The following is a 14,714-nucleotide window of genomic DNA, read 5'->3' on the forward strand; positions in this document are numbered from 1 at the left end:
AGCAAAAGTCTGAAGCTGCCTTACAGTACCAAAGAGTATTTGTGTTCCCCACCTGAAATGCAGGCAACTAGTTTTCAGCCATTTTACATATAGAGCCGTATGCTCTACATCTTTCTGCTTTAAAAGGGCCTGCAATTAAATGCCATGCCACTGGATGGTTACTGAATGAAAGGAAAGAAAATAGAGTTTAAGGCCTTTTTCTCCACAAGGAGCTGAAAGCTGTGGCATAACCCATAGCCAAAACTTAACATGCAAATTAGCACACTCCCACCCAGGGCTCCAAAAAACCACATAAAAATCAGTCATTCTTTCTAATGTCTGTCACACAAGACAATCACACCATCATCAAGAAACAGTGCCAATTCAGTGTTTTTAAGGTCTTCAAAAAATTCATAGCAAAGGGCACTTCTGAGAAAGAAGAAATCTTACAAGATTTGGTTTTAAAAAAGACACCACACTCACATTCAAGGGACATTCTTCACTTTTAGGCCTTTGTCACAAGTCTCAATCTTTATTGTTCTGAAATAAATGCTATAAACATAAGACTCAAAACAAGAACTCCAACTTTCAGTCTCAGAAGAGGTGTGGTTCAATGCCCATATCACATGTAACAAGATTTCCTTAGAAAAGGAAGAAAACAATACTCTGAAGTCTTTCTTAAGAATGAAAATGCAATCCTTTGTTTTTCTCGTTAGTTTGTGTACAGGTGGGCTCCAGAAACACTTTTGCATTTTCTCTTGAATTCTTGCTATGACGATTGACGAACCTTTTGCCATTCAACAAATTCATCCAGAAGTACAGGCCCTGCAAATGGATGAAACTTGGAGTTACATTTGCCAATGTCTTTCAAACATCCTCTCCTAAAAGTATGAAGGTTAGAACTATTGGTATAGGTAACATCCATATCAATCCTATGGTCAAATACTTATTAAGACTCAAAGATGACTACAATAATATCAATTCAAGGGTGGCAAAAAGTGCACAATAAACACTACATGAAACTATGGAAGTGTTCCTGACATCTGATGGGTGCACTGATCTGAAAACATAAAAATAAGGTTATATTGTAAATCAACACAACTATTTCTTTCTTCCTTCCAAAATTGCACATAGTAAGAAAACAGACCAAAATAGGATGCCTACAGCAGTTCAGTCATAGCATGACTGTCAGTGATATGTTCAATCATGAGTTCAGCCCCAAGTACCAGCAGCTAGACTACTTGATAAGAGTTTTTTTACATATGAGTATAAAACGAGAGTTTGCTGTTTATAATTCTATGTGCAAGTCTACAGTTTCATGTAGCAAGTAACCTCACTAGAACCTCAAGTGAATATAGGTTGGCTCAAGTACACTATCACACCCCTCACATATTACTACAACTAATACCTGCAGTTTGAAGATGGATGGTTAGCAGGACAGTTTTTCTATGAACTGGAGAAGAAATATTTTATACCTTATTGTTTGTAACAGGAATTTGTTTCATGCAAACTGAACATACTGAATTAATAGTTGAATAAGCAAAATGCTATGAATACTTACATGCACCATCTTCATCATAGTTGCTAAGATCTGCATGAACAGTTCTGCTGAACTCTAGCACATTGTACCACTGATCCTTGTTCATAACTCTATACTTCGATTGCTAGGGAAAATAATTTCAGAACATTAAAATGTCAAGTAACATTTGGTAATGCTGCATCTCATTTTTCTTCAATCAGTTTCTAACTAACAATTTAATGGGTGACAGCAGCTACTACGTCCTTGGTTTTCCATTTTATTTGAATACTACACGCACCATTTCTAAAACTGAAGCTACATAAAATGGTTTCTTGAAAGATCAGAGCAAAATCAAAATACCACTCTTAAGCTTTGAAAACTGACAAATTTTTGTCTTGCCCTGAAGTAGGTATGCCTAGCTCAGAGAGATTTCCAGGATGAATGATTACAAAAATTTTCTTTTGTCCGAGGTATAATACAGTATGATTGTAAAGACATCTACTTTGCAATGTCAGCACTGATTTGAAGGCATAGGATAGTCTCAAGCCTAGAATGCTCAACAACCTACACACATCCACATTACTAAGTTTCCTGGTGACCAAAATCAGAGCTCAAGGTACCTATATACTTAACCTACACAAAGGAAATTTGAAATTTAGCATAGGTGCAGCTCAAGGGGCTCTATTATTTATTTTGACATGTACCTTTATAGTCTAATTAAGCTAGAAGTTTAGCTGCCTTTGATAAGAAAAGTGGAGTGGAGCACAGGGTCTGTGTTGCATACAAGAACATCACTGTTTCATAAGCACATCGAGGAAATGAAGAGGAGTAAAAACCTCATTCTTGAGCAAAACACCACAAACCCTGAAATCTTTCCACAGAACAGGAAAACTACTACGTCATCATTCAAAAAGTTAAGAAAATATGTACCTCTAGGTATTGATAAAATACTGAAAACAATGGCCAAGTTCTTCCAAGCAGAAGAGCTAACATGGATTTTGCAGTATCAATATCAAGACTTCGCTGGTCTTTATCCTAGTTGAACAAAGAAAGCACAAAACCCACTCAAGTACAAGCCTGTTGAATAATTAAAATAATAATTTCTCTAACATGCCAGTAGTCTTACCCTTGCAAAATCAAAGGCATATCTATAGATATTCTTAAAGGATGAAATGTCATTCAGCTGTGACCGTAAGAAGTCAAATTTACTCTGCAATTTTTCTGTACAATCACACCTGAAAATAAAGAAAAACAAATTACATTAAAGTTCAAAAAACATTAGGACAATGAAAAAAGTGCTGGCAAACATAAGCTAAAATTACCAAAATGAGATCACTAGATGTACAGGAGTAATGCTATGACTTAAAGAACACTGAACATGTTCAACATTTGCAGCTGACTGGAATTATGAATGCCCGGCTTCTGTAATCAAGTTTTGTTAAAATGCATCAGCAACATAATGCAAAGTCTCTGCTTTACTTCTCATATAGTGGTCTTTTAATGCCATACTCTGCAGTTTATAGTCATACCTGACACTATCCTATCTTTCAATCTCTGGAGAAAACAGTATTTGGCATGCATTAAGGTGGTAAAATCCAGCAGTAAATAAGGGCTTTATGCCACATTTCTTCAGGAAAAAAAAACAGCCCCAAAACCCAAACGTAAACATACACTTCAAGACTACATATTTATGAATGGCAGGATTGAGCAGGCAGTCTGCAAAACATACTAGTTTACTTGTGTTTTATGACTGATACATGCAAGCTCTGAGAAGCCTATCACCTGAATTAGTCAGTAGCTATTCAACTGAACTCACAGGCTGTATGATAATGTACTGCTAGTTGAAAGGATAACCCTTTGGCAAAAACAACCTTTTGGCAGAAAATAAGATCTCCACTTATTTTACTTAGCAAGGACTTCTGTTTCCAAATAGAAAAATTAATTTACACATGCTAATCCTCCAGGAAAGACTTGCTCAAAAGAGTTGTTAAATTATCACATTCCGTTATCATAAAGTAATAGCTGCCATGATTAAAAAACAAACACACACAAAAAGAAAATAAAATTCACCTTGCCCTATATTCCTAATGACAGAAACAATACTTTCAGAAATGCAAATGTACATAAATACTTCCTTTGGTAATGTGTTCCCCTTCTGGCAGCCTGCCTCTCAGAGAACACATCTGCATCTTTAGCAGACCCTTGTGGACTTGTCACATAAGCCCACAGTAAAGGCCCTTGAGAAACACCACAGCAGGTTGCCCAGATGCTGGACTTTGCTCATGGCTGATACTTCCTGTTCCTCAGGTCTGCTAGTATGTGTGTGAACATCTGTTTGTCTGCCCCTCTCAAGCTGCGACAAGAGCCGATGGAGCCTTTGGTTATTTCTTGTCTCTAGCAGCATCTACTTAAAGCAGCACAGAGTCCCAGCCAAGATCAGTGCTAAATAAATAAAAGTATTAGCTAATTAGGCTGAATATTCATATGACAAGAACTAATATATTTTGCAATAAACCACACATTAAGTTGAAAAAAAAATCTTATTCAAAAAGCTTTGGTAATTTTATCTTTAGATAAAATTACTTTGTCTTCAGGCATCTAATTGGTCTATGTATTCTATTGTTTAACCCTTAAAACAGTATTAAGAATATAAATGCCTCTGTAGCGTAGCATAGCATATCTCTTCTTTCCATGTTCAAGCCTTCATACTGCAATAATATTATCCTTTATACTTTGGGACATATCTACCTATTTAACACCTAACTAAATACTTATCATTTTGGTGTACTAATGACATACATAAACTACTTAAAATGGGTTTACCACACATTTTGTAATTTGACTGGGATACCATACCATGGATAAACGCAAATTTCTGTGTGCTCAAACGTCTTACTGCATACTGTAAAAATTGTTCAGTTCAAGTACAAAGTAAAATTCCTGTTAGTGTTTATTGTACTATTAGCTATATGCATTTTAAGGCAGAAATAATTATCTTCAAAAAGCTGTTATGAAAATCTGCCTCAGTTAAGCCTTAAGACTCCTAAGCTATTGCCAACCTATTTAAAACTGAACAGTCACACAGGTTACAGTCAAATAAACAGGCACCACTCTCTAAAGCCTGATGCAGGCACATAGCTCCTTTAAAGCCATTTAAGGCATTTCCACTCCTAGTCACTGATTTTCTTCACACTAGTGAGATAACAAACTGTCAAACTCTTCTTTTATAGAGATCTAGCTGCTTGTGTGGCTACACTGTAAACATGATTACTGAGGTCACCCATACACAGAATAATCTTCCTAGCAGTCAGAACAACCTTCTAATTACCACAAGTGAATTAACACCAAACTCCTGTACAGGGACTAGATAAAATGCGATTTTTTGAACTGCCTTTACTGAAAGATAGCATTAAATAAGGTTATCTCAAGATCAGCAAAACTAAACATCAGCTTACTACATTTTCTTCACATCCCTATATCATATTTGTAACAAAACTTAAAAATTTGCACCACAATGCAGTCCGATTTTGATTTCTCTTGAGGTAGAGTTCATTTGAGGCATCACTAACACAGACAGTGATGATTCAATAAATCCTACTCAGATAATCCAATGTTTTGTATTTCTTGATTATTCAAAAATACTTGTCTTTTACTAAAAAGAAAAATGAGTAAAAGGTATACATACATTAAACCAAAACCATATAATAGTAGTATATATAGTTTGAAAGTCTTTTATCTATAAGAGTTCCTCTGCCATCATTCAGCTCTTCAGGTGGTTAAAAGGAAATGCTACACATCTAGCCCATCCATTCGGTCATCCACTGAAGCACGATCTTCTGAAATGTAGGCTACATGTTGCAACTAGAGCATACAGAGGTCCAAGGAAGTAATGGTGTAATAAAGCAAAGGGCCATCTTTTCTGTGCCCTGACAACGCCATCGATTTGCTATGCCAATTGATTTACAGGTCTAGGGACCAAAGATTGTTCAGATTTCAGTATACACTGAATACTATAGCAGCATAAAAATAAAAAAATATTTACACTAGGCTTTGTGTACACTAACCAAACACTAACCAAACACAAACTCTAACCAAAAGGCAATAACAAGCAAAAAGATCACTGGAAAAGCAGCTGGTATTAGGCAATCATTAAAACCAACCCAAGGAAGTTGGTTTCACTAGTAATTCCACAAACAGCAAGAAGTTACAAACCTGACTTCTCCGCCCCTCTTGCTTGTACCTGAAAATGTGAGATCATGACCTTATATTTCCCTCAGTTGGAATCTAATTTAGTTTCCTCTCTTACCTGACCACTCATTTTCAAAAGCACAACTTTAATGTAAAATTTGGTTCAAATTCTAAGGTTAAAAAAATAGCCAGAGGGAAATACTCAAACAATACAGTTGCTTACATCTCACTTCCCTCATGTGAAATTCTATTTACCTAGTTCAAACAATGGCTTCTGTGAGTTTAATAAAATTAACTGTAATCTTTTACCATTCACCTTAATTTCATAACTACACTGTTGTATTTAAACCAAATGTACATAAACGCTCACTTCCTGGGGGCTACTCATTTCATCTTAAGGAGGTGATTAAAATACCTGATAAATTGCCCAGTAGAGGTACTTGTTTCTCTCAGCTGACTATGAAAGGAGCTCCAGGTGATTAATTTAGAGTCAGGCACCTAGCTTTCATATACATAAATATATTCATACACACAGACACAAATATACGTAGGGCAGAATTCACCCTAACAACACGATATACTAGAAAACTCACTTCCACAGCTTAAGTTGTTTAAGTATCACAAGCTGCTAGTGTTTGATCCACCTTAATTTTGACAGTGTATACTTTATCACATATTTATTTTCCTTGTCCTCTCTAAAGAGCAAACATCATCAGCATATCACATAACCACAGAGAAGGAAAATGCCCCTTCAACATTCAGGCACTTAAATGTTGGTGTCTAACAGTAGATTAAATTTAAGTGTCTAAGCTTTAGGTGTTGCCATTCAGAGAGGTCTAGCCAACCAGCCTGTAAGAGCAATTCAGGAGAGCAGTCACTAGGTCTCAGCGTAAACTGAATGCCTCCCTAGGCTCCACTACATTGACTAGATCTCCAGAGACTGCCGTAAGAGTTTCAGAAATCCAGCTCCTGCATATGAACCACACATTCCAGTGTCATACTGTAGAGCTGAATTCCACCCAACCCTGTTCATGCAATTACCTTATGTGACATTTCACATATGTTACAGAATTCTTATTTCAAACTAACTCTGACTTTGGGCTTCCAATGCATTTTAATGTCATTTCTTCTTGCAAAAAATAAAATTAAACAAACAAAAAAAATTCTATTGCTTTAAGAGTGTAAGAGTCTTCTCCTTCAAAACTTCTGTCATATCCTTCAAGAGAAACTAGATTTCTCCATTCCAGATGGAATTCCATAACATGATCCTCCCTTCTCAGTGAGCACAAACAGCACAAGTACACAGATTTGTATTTTATTTTGTCCTGGTTTAACCCCAGCTGGCAACAAAGCACCACATTGCTGCTCATTCACTCACCCCCCAAACCAGCACATCTTTTTAAGCCAAGGAATCTTGAACTCCTTTACATGTGTGTCACTGCTTCATCCAGATGCTTAAGTCTGCAGCCTGCTATTAAAGCACACCCAGGGAACATGCAGGTTAACTGCTTTAACCTTAGGCAAGTGTTTTGATCATAAGTCTGGTTATATAAAAATGCACAGTAGTACTATATTTTCTGTCTTAAACACATTCAGCCTACAGCATGACCAGCTCTGTTCTTAAAAGAGCCAGAAACTATAGAGCAAACTATTATAAACAAAGTCTGTAATATTGGTTCTGAAGATGTGCCTGATTTCATGTCTTTGTGTCTGTATCCTGTTAGACTGGCTAACTTGAGAGCCTCAATTTGGCCATTAAAAAGAAGTACTTTGGAGAAATTACCTAATCAAACCCATTCACTGCATCTAAAAACTTACGCACCCACAATTTAATCTCTTTTACCCTGGCAATTTAATCATTCCAGCTCTTACTAAATTTAAGAGCTTCTGACAGTCACAAAACAATCAAGGTGTCTGTCATGAGCCCGATCCCAAATCAAATAAGATTTGCACACAACAGTTAGGTGAGTCACTTACTCCACTGTCTTGAATAACCAGAGGGTATCTGCCCAATACAATTTCCCAAATCAGTTCTCAACTGATAAGGCAGTTCTGCCAACCCCAAGGATCAAATAGCCCGTTTCCCACCATGTTGTAGCTGCAACAGTAGCTCTCTGACATTTTTAATACTGGATGCAGTGTCATAACAAGTTACCCTTAAAACATTCATGCACCATAAGCAGTTTCATGAAGAACAGTGACAACTGAAGTAAGCCTCAAGGAGCTGATTCGTTTCATAAAAGCAAGCAAAGCATCATCTCCCAAAAAATTCTTACAAACAGAAATTTGTTTATAAATTGAAAAGTGTTACTTAACCTAAGTATCAAGCTTCTGACCTGCATTTAATAAGTAACACTAATAACCAGAACTACTGTCAATGCAGTCCTCACCTATAAAGCTCAGCAATCAGTAAAAACTTTCGAGAATACCAATGCTGAGATATGCTTTTGTGTATCTCCAGATCTAGTTATCTGTGTTTAGAATAATATCTTAAAATATTTTCTCTAAGAGAAAGAAGCCCCCAATACCTGGCTTACTAGGGTTAGACAAAACTTATCATTTGAGTGAACTCATCAGGTTCACAACTTGGTGAAGAATAGCTACTTCCAGTTATTGACTGAAACCAGACCTAAAAGCAAGAGTTTCTGTGTCTTACTGCTAGCGCACAAAAAAAACAAGGGCAAGTTCGTGGTACGAACATAACATTACAACATTCTCTTATATATGTAAGAAAACCTCTTACTGTAGTGAGGTCATTCCTTTTAACCATTCTTCCTTGGTAAAAAATCCCATGCTTTCGGCCTCTAGCTTCCAGGCTAAAACTAACATAATAATCTAGGAAGACAAAAACAAACAAACAAAAAACCACAACCAACAAAAAAAAAAAACAACACAAAAAACACACACAAAAAAAAGGTGAGAAAAAGAAGTCAGTAAGAAAAGGCTGACTTACAGATGTCCAAGAAAAACAAAAACATGCAAACATTCTAGTAATTTTACATACTTGCACTTTATATTTGTTACGATTTAATCATTCAACTACGTGCAATCTTTCTGTTAATTTCAGTTTCTGAAAAAATGAGACATTCCTATAACAAACCAAATGGAAAACCTCACATACTTGCTATGCATAATTGATTTGCTGAGCTAAAATATCTTACAACAGCTCCTAAAAGCAGGATGATAAATAACTTTTTGCTTACTGAAGAACTTCACACAGAACTTAAATCTTATCCAACACTCCCTTTTAAAGCATTACTTGAATTGTGCAAGAAACCTACATTCTCAGGCTCGACACCGATGTCTTCACAGAACTTCTCTATTCCTTCAGGTCCCACCACTTCATCTGGACCTTCAAAACCAAAAGAAACCAGACTGAAATCTAAGTAACATTCTCTCAAAAGGGTTAAACACAATAGTTAGGCCATATAGCATATAAGCTACCTTTAAAAACACTGGATTTCTCGATTAAGTAGTTTTTATATTAGAACCATTCTATCAGTTGCAGCCTGGAGACATGTATAATACATAAGAAATAATACTACAAGCTCAAAGCAAAACTAAACCAGAACTTTTCTGTTGTGCACTGCCTCCCTACAACATCAGACAAGCTATTTTAGTTCGTGTATATGTGAGTTTTCAAAAGACTCCAAGTTTCCCCTCGATACAGCTTGACTCCAAATAGCTATGGTGGTGAGCTGTTTTGAAGACAACCTGGGTAGCATTACTCTGCACTGAAGTTATTCTATGAATAATGTTCTTCAACTTATTTTATCAACAATAAAATTAATTTAGCCTGAGCTCCTGCTACAGATACTACTCTTTCAATGGTGTTAGCATTGTGGGTTTGCAACAGAAGAGGATGAATTGTCAAATAATTTCATGTTAGTTTGATTATGCTGAGTAATATGAGAAGAGTGGTAACTATAGAACAGAAAAACGCTAAGCATGTTAGCCACATACAGAGCAGAAAAAAGCTTATGAATGCAGTGAAAATAACTTAAGACCAAAACAGTTAGTTATGCTGTCACTTTTTCATTTTAACACAAAGAAAGGCTCTAAGAAACAGTAAAACAGTGTATTTAGAGAGCACATACAGACGCTCTACAACACATTTTGCTTCTGTGAATCTCTCTCTGGTTTCAGTTGTTTCTAAGCCTGTCCAAAAAATCACACCTATTGGGCAACCAAATATTAGAAGGCCTGTTGACATGCTATTTTGAAGTATCTTGAGCATTATGTTAACACTGTTTCAGCGAATATGAACCTTTCTAAAAGGTAAAGGCTTTATCTTCCAAATCAACATGGCATTTTACAATTTTTTGGTTAAGTCTGCTATTTATATATAGATAGAATAGCCTTTTTCTTTTTCTTTCCCTTGATACCTCCACTTCAACCGTATCCACTACTGTTACTGTAAGAAGAATTTGTTTGAGAGCTGGACAACATACTTTGAATAATTGCTCACTGTGAGACAAGAATATAGTCAATAAAAACTACTATTTTCCCGTAAAAGTAGCCATTCTGAAAATGCAATTGGCATTTAATATCACAAACCCTTGAAAAATTTTGCAAAGAACATGTCACCTAGGTAAGCAAGGCAAAACACTGCCATCTGGTTTTGAGAAGTCCTTACATAGAACATGTTAAAAAAAACCTAAGTTTATGTTATGAAGGAAAACAGACACAAGGGTTCACTGCTAATGACAGAGGGTTGGCCCAGAAATTATATGTACAATTAATCTATATGAGTGTTTATGTAATTTTCTCTTTTAATGGAAATATTTAATCTCCTACAGTATGCCATTTCACTGCAATTCTGTTTTATGATAGAAGAATGGCCTATTTTGATTATTGGTTAACTAACAAAGTATAGCCTCCTACACTCAGTTGGTGACTCAACAACAAAAACAAAATTTACAGGCCTTAAAAAAAGTTATAAGTATGTGTAGGCACATTTATCAAAAGAAAAAACAAAACCAAGAATTATTAGTTTCCTTAAAAAAGACTATGCCTAAAGAATATGCCTCACACCTAAATTAGAAAGCAGATTACTAGAACCAGGAGTTGTTCATTACTGTGGAAAGTCTGCAAGGAAAATACATTAGTTCTGATGTATTTCAAAACAAGAAGTAGAATAGTTTGGTATATCCTGGTTCAACACGGTACTGTCCAATGTCAGTCATTTTATTTTAGAGAATGCTATGGTAAGTTATAAAGTATAAAGAAGAAAAAGTCAAAAAGAACGAATACTGAAAAGGCCATAGTAAAAGCTATACTAATTCAAGTGCACGTTATAAGGAAGCAAACGTGGACATAATTTTCATGTCTACATCAGCATAAAAAAAAGCAAAATGCAAATATTTGATGTACTTGCTTATTTTAAATAAAACTATATACAGTTTTAGATATTAACCCATTACCTGCATATTCATAAAACCAAGCCAGGCACTTTTTGCTTGAAAAATGTTCCTCTCCACTTATCACTTTACCAGAGGCTTGCGATCTGCAATAGCTTATAGAAACACACGGATGATAAGTGTTATTTTAATATGAGAAATGGGAAATCACTAAAAATTAAATTCCAAATTACTTATTATTAGTTCAGACTATTTAAACTGTTCCATGAAGTCAAGAAACATAGCAATGAAGCTGTATTTGTTAAAAGGCAACTGTCATCCTATTTCAACACTCGTTGGAATGTAAGATTACTCTGTAATACAACCCTCTTATCGCCCAGTTTATTGCAACTATTACCTTTTCTGAAATGCGAAAGTAATATCTTGTAGATATTAAACCAAAAAAATCCACACACAGATGGTCAAAATATCACTACTCAGTAATTCAAATGATTTATCTGCTTATATTTATACACACAGACATTTAATGTTAGGTATCTAATAAATAGCATGATCTTCAAGAGTACTGAATATGCACAGATCTCATTTAGGTCAACAGGAGCTGCAGTTTGACATATTTAAAAGCCAGGCTATTTATAGTTAAGCATACAGATTTGAGAAGAAAACTCAAGTCAGTTTGTTTAAATTAAACATGAGACTAAATATCTGTAAATTCTATATATGTACACATGCAAGAACAGTAACATGCAATGTATGATAAGACTAAAAATGCTCAGCACACTCAGCTTCCCCCCGACTTTGTCTTCATCATGTGACAGTTTCCCTGGGAACAGAATTTCCATAATTTACAGTTCTTTAAAAGAATACATATAATAACTGAGTTCTTCCAGTAAAAACACTAACCACATGAAAGCATCTTTAGTCAGTAAAGAGTTGCAGCACCTTTTTAATGCATGCTCTTTTCAAATACAAGTTACATACTGCTAGAACAAGCTAAGATTATCTAAGAATGAGGTGGAAGTCAATTTTATGAGAGGATTTAAAATTATGCAGCTCCTACACTGCAATTTTAAAATGAAACTGTCATGCAGGAGAAGTATAGTTTAGTTCTGAGAGGTAATGAACAAATTCACCTCCCATGCATCACTTCATGCTCCACTGAAAAAGAAATCAACGCTCTCCAAGACAAAGCCTTACGTGCTGAAAGGTAGAACTAAAGATGTACTATAGAAAAAAATCCATTAAAAACACATGTCAGCAGAAAGACACAGAGCCATACATTATGCGACTGCTTGTTGGTTTTATCCAGTTTAACATATATCCATTTGTAACTACTGGTTTTATTAAAGAATATTACCAATATATTGCTTTATAAGAATGCTATGTCAAAAATGCTTGCATATCTTACATTTTGTGATCACCTAGTATGCACTCTCATTTACATCACAGGTTTTGCGCAATGACTCCTAGCTTCCTGTAGAGTTTTCTTTTTTTAAGAGTTTTTTTGTTTTTTTTTTTTTTTAGTAGAAGAAATGAAGATCATAAAATTTTGGTCAGCAGCCTTCAAGAAAGATAAACTGGAACAGATGAGAGAAGAGCCATGCTGAACAAAGAAACTCAAAATCAGATCACAGATCAGAAGAATTTAGCTTGTTTATTTTAGCAAGATAAAGTATGAGTAAACACAAATGCTCACTTCAAATGCACTGTGAGGCAGAAAAATAACACGAATGTTCCATAAAGGACAGTGTGGGCACATGAACGGTTATTAACCGTACGAGTAAATTTATACGGAAACTGAAAGATCATTAGTGACTGCAGAAAGGGTGTTCTGGAACAGTTATCCAAACGGACAGTCATAATAAAATGAAAGCCAGAGTACGTATTAAGCTCAAGCTTGGTCAACCCATGAGAAAGGATATATGCCACAGTTTCTTGCAATAGCCATTCCCATAGCATTGATTTCATAAGTGCTTGGTATTCTTAAGTCCTCAGGTTGTCTGTTGTAACTACTGGTTTAGTGACATACTTAACAAGTTCTAATAAGTGAAGGCAGCATACAGTTATTTTAGGGAAGCCACACTGGAGGCACCTGCTACGCCATACTAATGGTTTATTGTTCTAATGGCAATCTTGGGGTACCACAGCATTAGTGGTCTTTTAATGGAAATGAATAAATGCTTCAGACTCCTGTATTTACTAGAAAGACCTTTCCAGACTTTGTTTTGGAGTGTGCTGACCTCTCCTTCCATTTCCCTGCAGGGGGGGGGGGGGGGGGAAACAAACAAAAAAGAAGAAATAATTTAACGCAGACACTGAATATAGGCCACCTTAAAGTGAGGAGACATGTCCAGTCCAGCCAAGAGGGCGAAAGATTAGATTGAGGACAAATGCTGGAATCGGCCCAACTGGTTCAGTGAAAGGCAAAACCAGCAGGGAACGGGAAAAGTTCTCCGGTATTTCTCGCCTAAGCGTGAACAAGACGAAGCAGCCGCTGCCGCTCCCAAGGCGAGTGCCCTGCACCAGCACACGCTGTCCCCCGGCCATGCCCACCGACACCGGGGGGGCCAAACGGCCGCGCTCGGGCCACCTGCATGGCCGAGACTCCGCACCCAGCCCCAGGCACGCCTGCGGAGTTACCGGGCACCCCCGTGGGCGGAGGAACGGCCCATCCCCACGGCCACTCGCTCGGGACGTGACAGGGAGCAGCAGCCGCCACCGCCGTGGGCCCGTCTCGCCCCGCCCTGCACGCCGCAGCCCGCTGGGCGCCGCCAGACGGTACCTGCCGAGTTTACATTTCTTGAGGCCGGTGTCATCCGCCGCTGCAGCCACCGACCCCGAGGACTTCCTCTTTTTCTTCACCGGCATCGTCCTTCCTCGGGGCGGGGCCCGCAGCCGAGGCCCCCCGGGGCTCACCGCCCCCGGCCGCTATCGCCTCCCGAAACCGGCGGTGAGGAGACGAGAGAAGCCCCGTCCCGTCCTGCCCCGCTCCACTGTTCCCCACAGGCGCTGAGCGCTGCCGCCCTGCCGTTCGCCGCACCGATCCCAGAAGCGGCTGTACGCCTGCGGTGGGAGCGAGGAACCGAGCGGTAGCGACTACTCAGGGAACAGCGAGCGACCCGGACACAGACAGCGCTGGGCAGGAAGTGACAGAACCGCCGGGACACGCCTCCGGGCGGGCGGAGCTGCCGTGAGGCACCGCCCCACTGCCGGTCTCAGCTCAGCCTACGGCCCGCCGTTGGGCCTGGCTGAAGCGGCTCGGAGGTGCGCGGTGAGCCGGGCCGCCCGCCGCGCGCGGTGGCGGGGGGAGCGCAGCACGAAGAACGGGCGGGATTGTCCCAGTAGAATAAAGCGTGGGAGCATGTGCCAGTTCGGTGCTCTGGTGTCCGGGCTCACCATCAGCTCCCACCGACGGAAAGCGGAGCTACCTTCAGCGTGAACCGGATCCCCGGGAGCGGGGGGGAGCGCACACGGGGGATCTCTCCACCCGCGCTGGGCAAAAGCAGGAGCGCGATCGTTGTTTATCGCGAGTCACGTTTATTCTACAGGGGTGCTTGTTGGGGTGGTGCCACCGCCCGCCCATGTCCCGCTGCTCGCTGTGGCACCCAGGGCTGCGGCGGGAGGGCCTCGCGGGAGGGACCTACGTGCCTTAGAATCATAGAATAGTT

The 14,714-nt window shown here is 38.6% G+C and overlaps 1 protein-coding gene across 1 annotated transcript; it reads right to left on the minus strand.

Annotated features, from left to right (window-relative positions):
- Positions 1-477: 477 nt before the first annotated feature.
- LOC117438332 (DCN1-like protein 5) lies at positions 478-14,178 on the minus strand. The gene is made up of 8 exons (XM_034073880.1): positions 13,829-14,178; positions 11,110-11,201; positions 8,968-9,038; positions 8,430-8,521; positions 2,625-2,733; positions 2,429-2,533; positions 1,541-1,643; positions 478-804 (listed from the first exon to the last, which is right to left on the minus strand). Exons 1-8 carry the CDS (start codon positions 13,912-13,914, stop codon positions 749-751), a joined length of 714 nt encoding a protein of 237 aa, XP_033929771.1. The 5' UTR covers positions 13,915-14,178; the 3' UTR covers positions 478-748.
- Positions 14,179-14,714: the final 536 nt, after the last annotated feature.

The sequence above is a fragment of the Melopsittacus undulatus genome, unplaced genomic scaffold (assembly GCF_012275295.1).
Source record: "Melopsittacus undulatus isolate bMelUnd1 unplaced genomic scaffold, bMelUnd1.mat.Z mat_scaffold_145_arrow_ctg1, whole genome shotgun sequence".
In the NCBI taxonomy this organism is placed as follows: domain Eukaryota; kingdom Metazoa; phylum Chordata; class Aves; order Psittaciformes; family Psittaculidae; genus Melopsittacus; species Melopsittacus undulatus.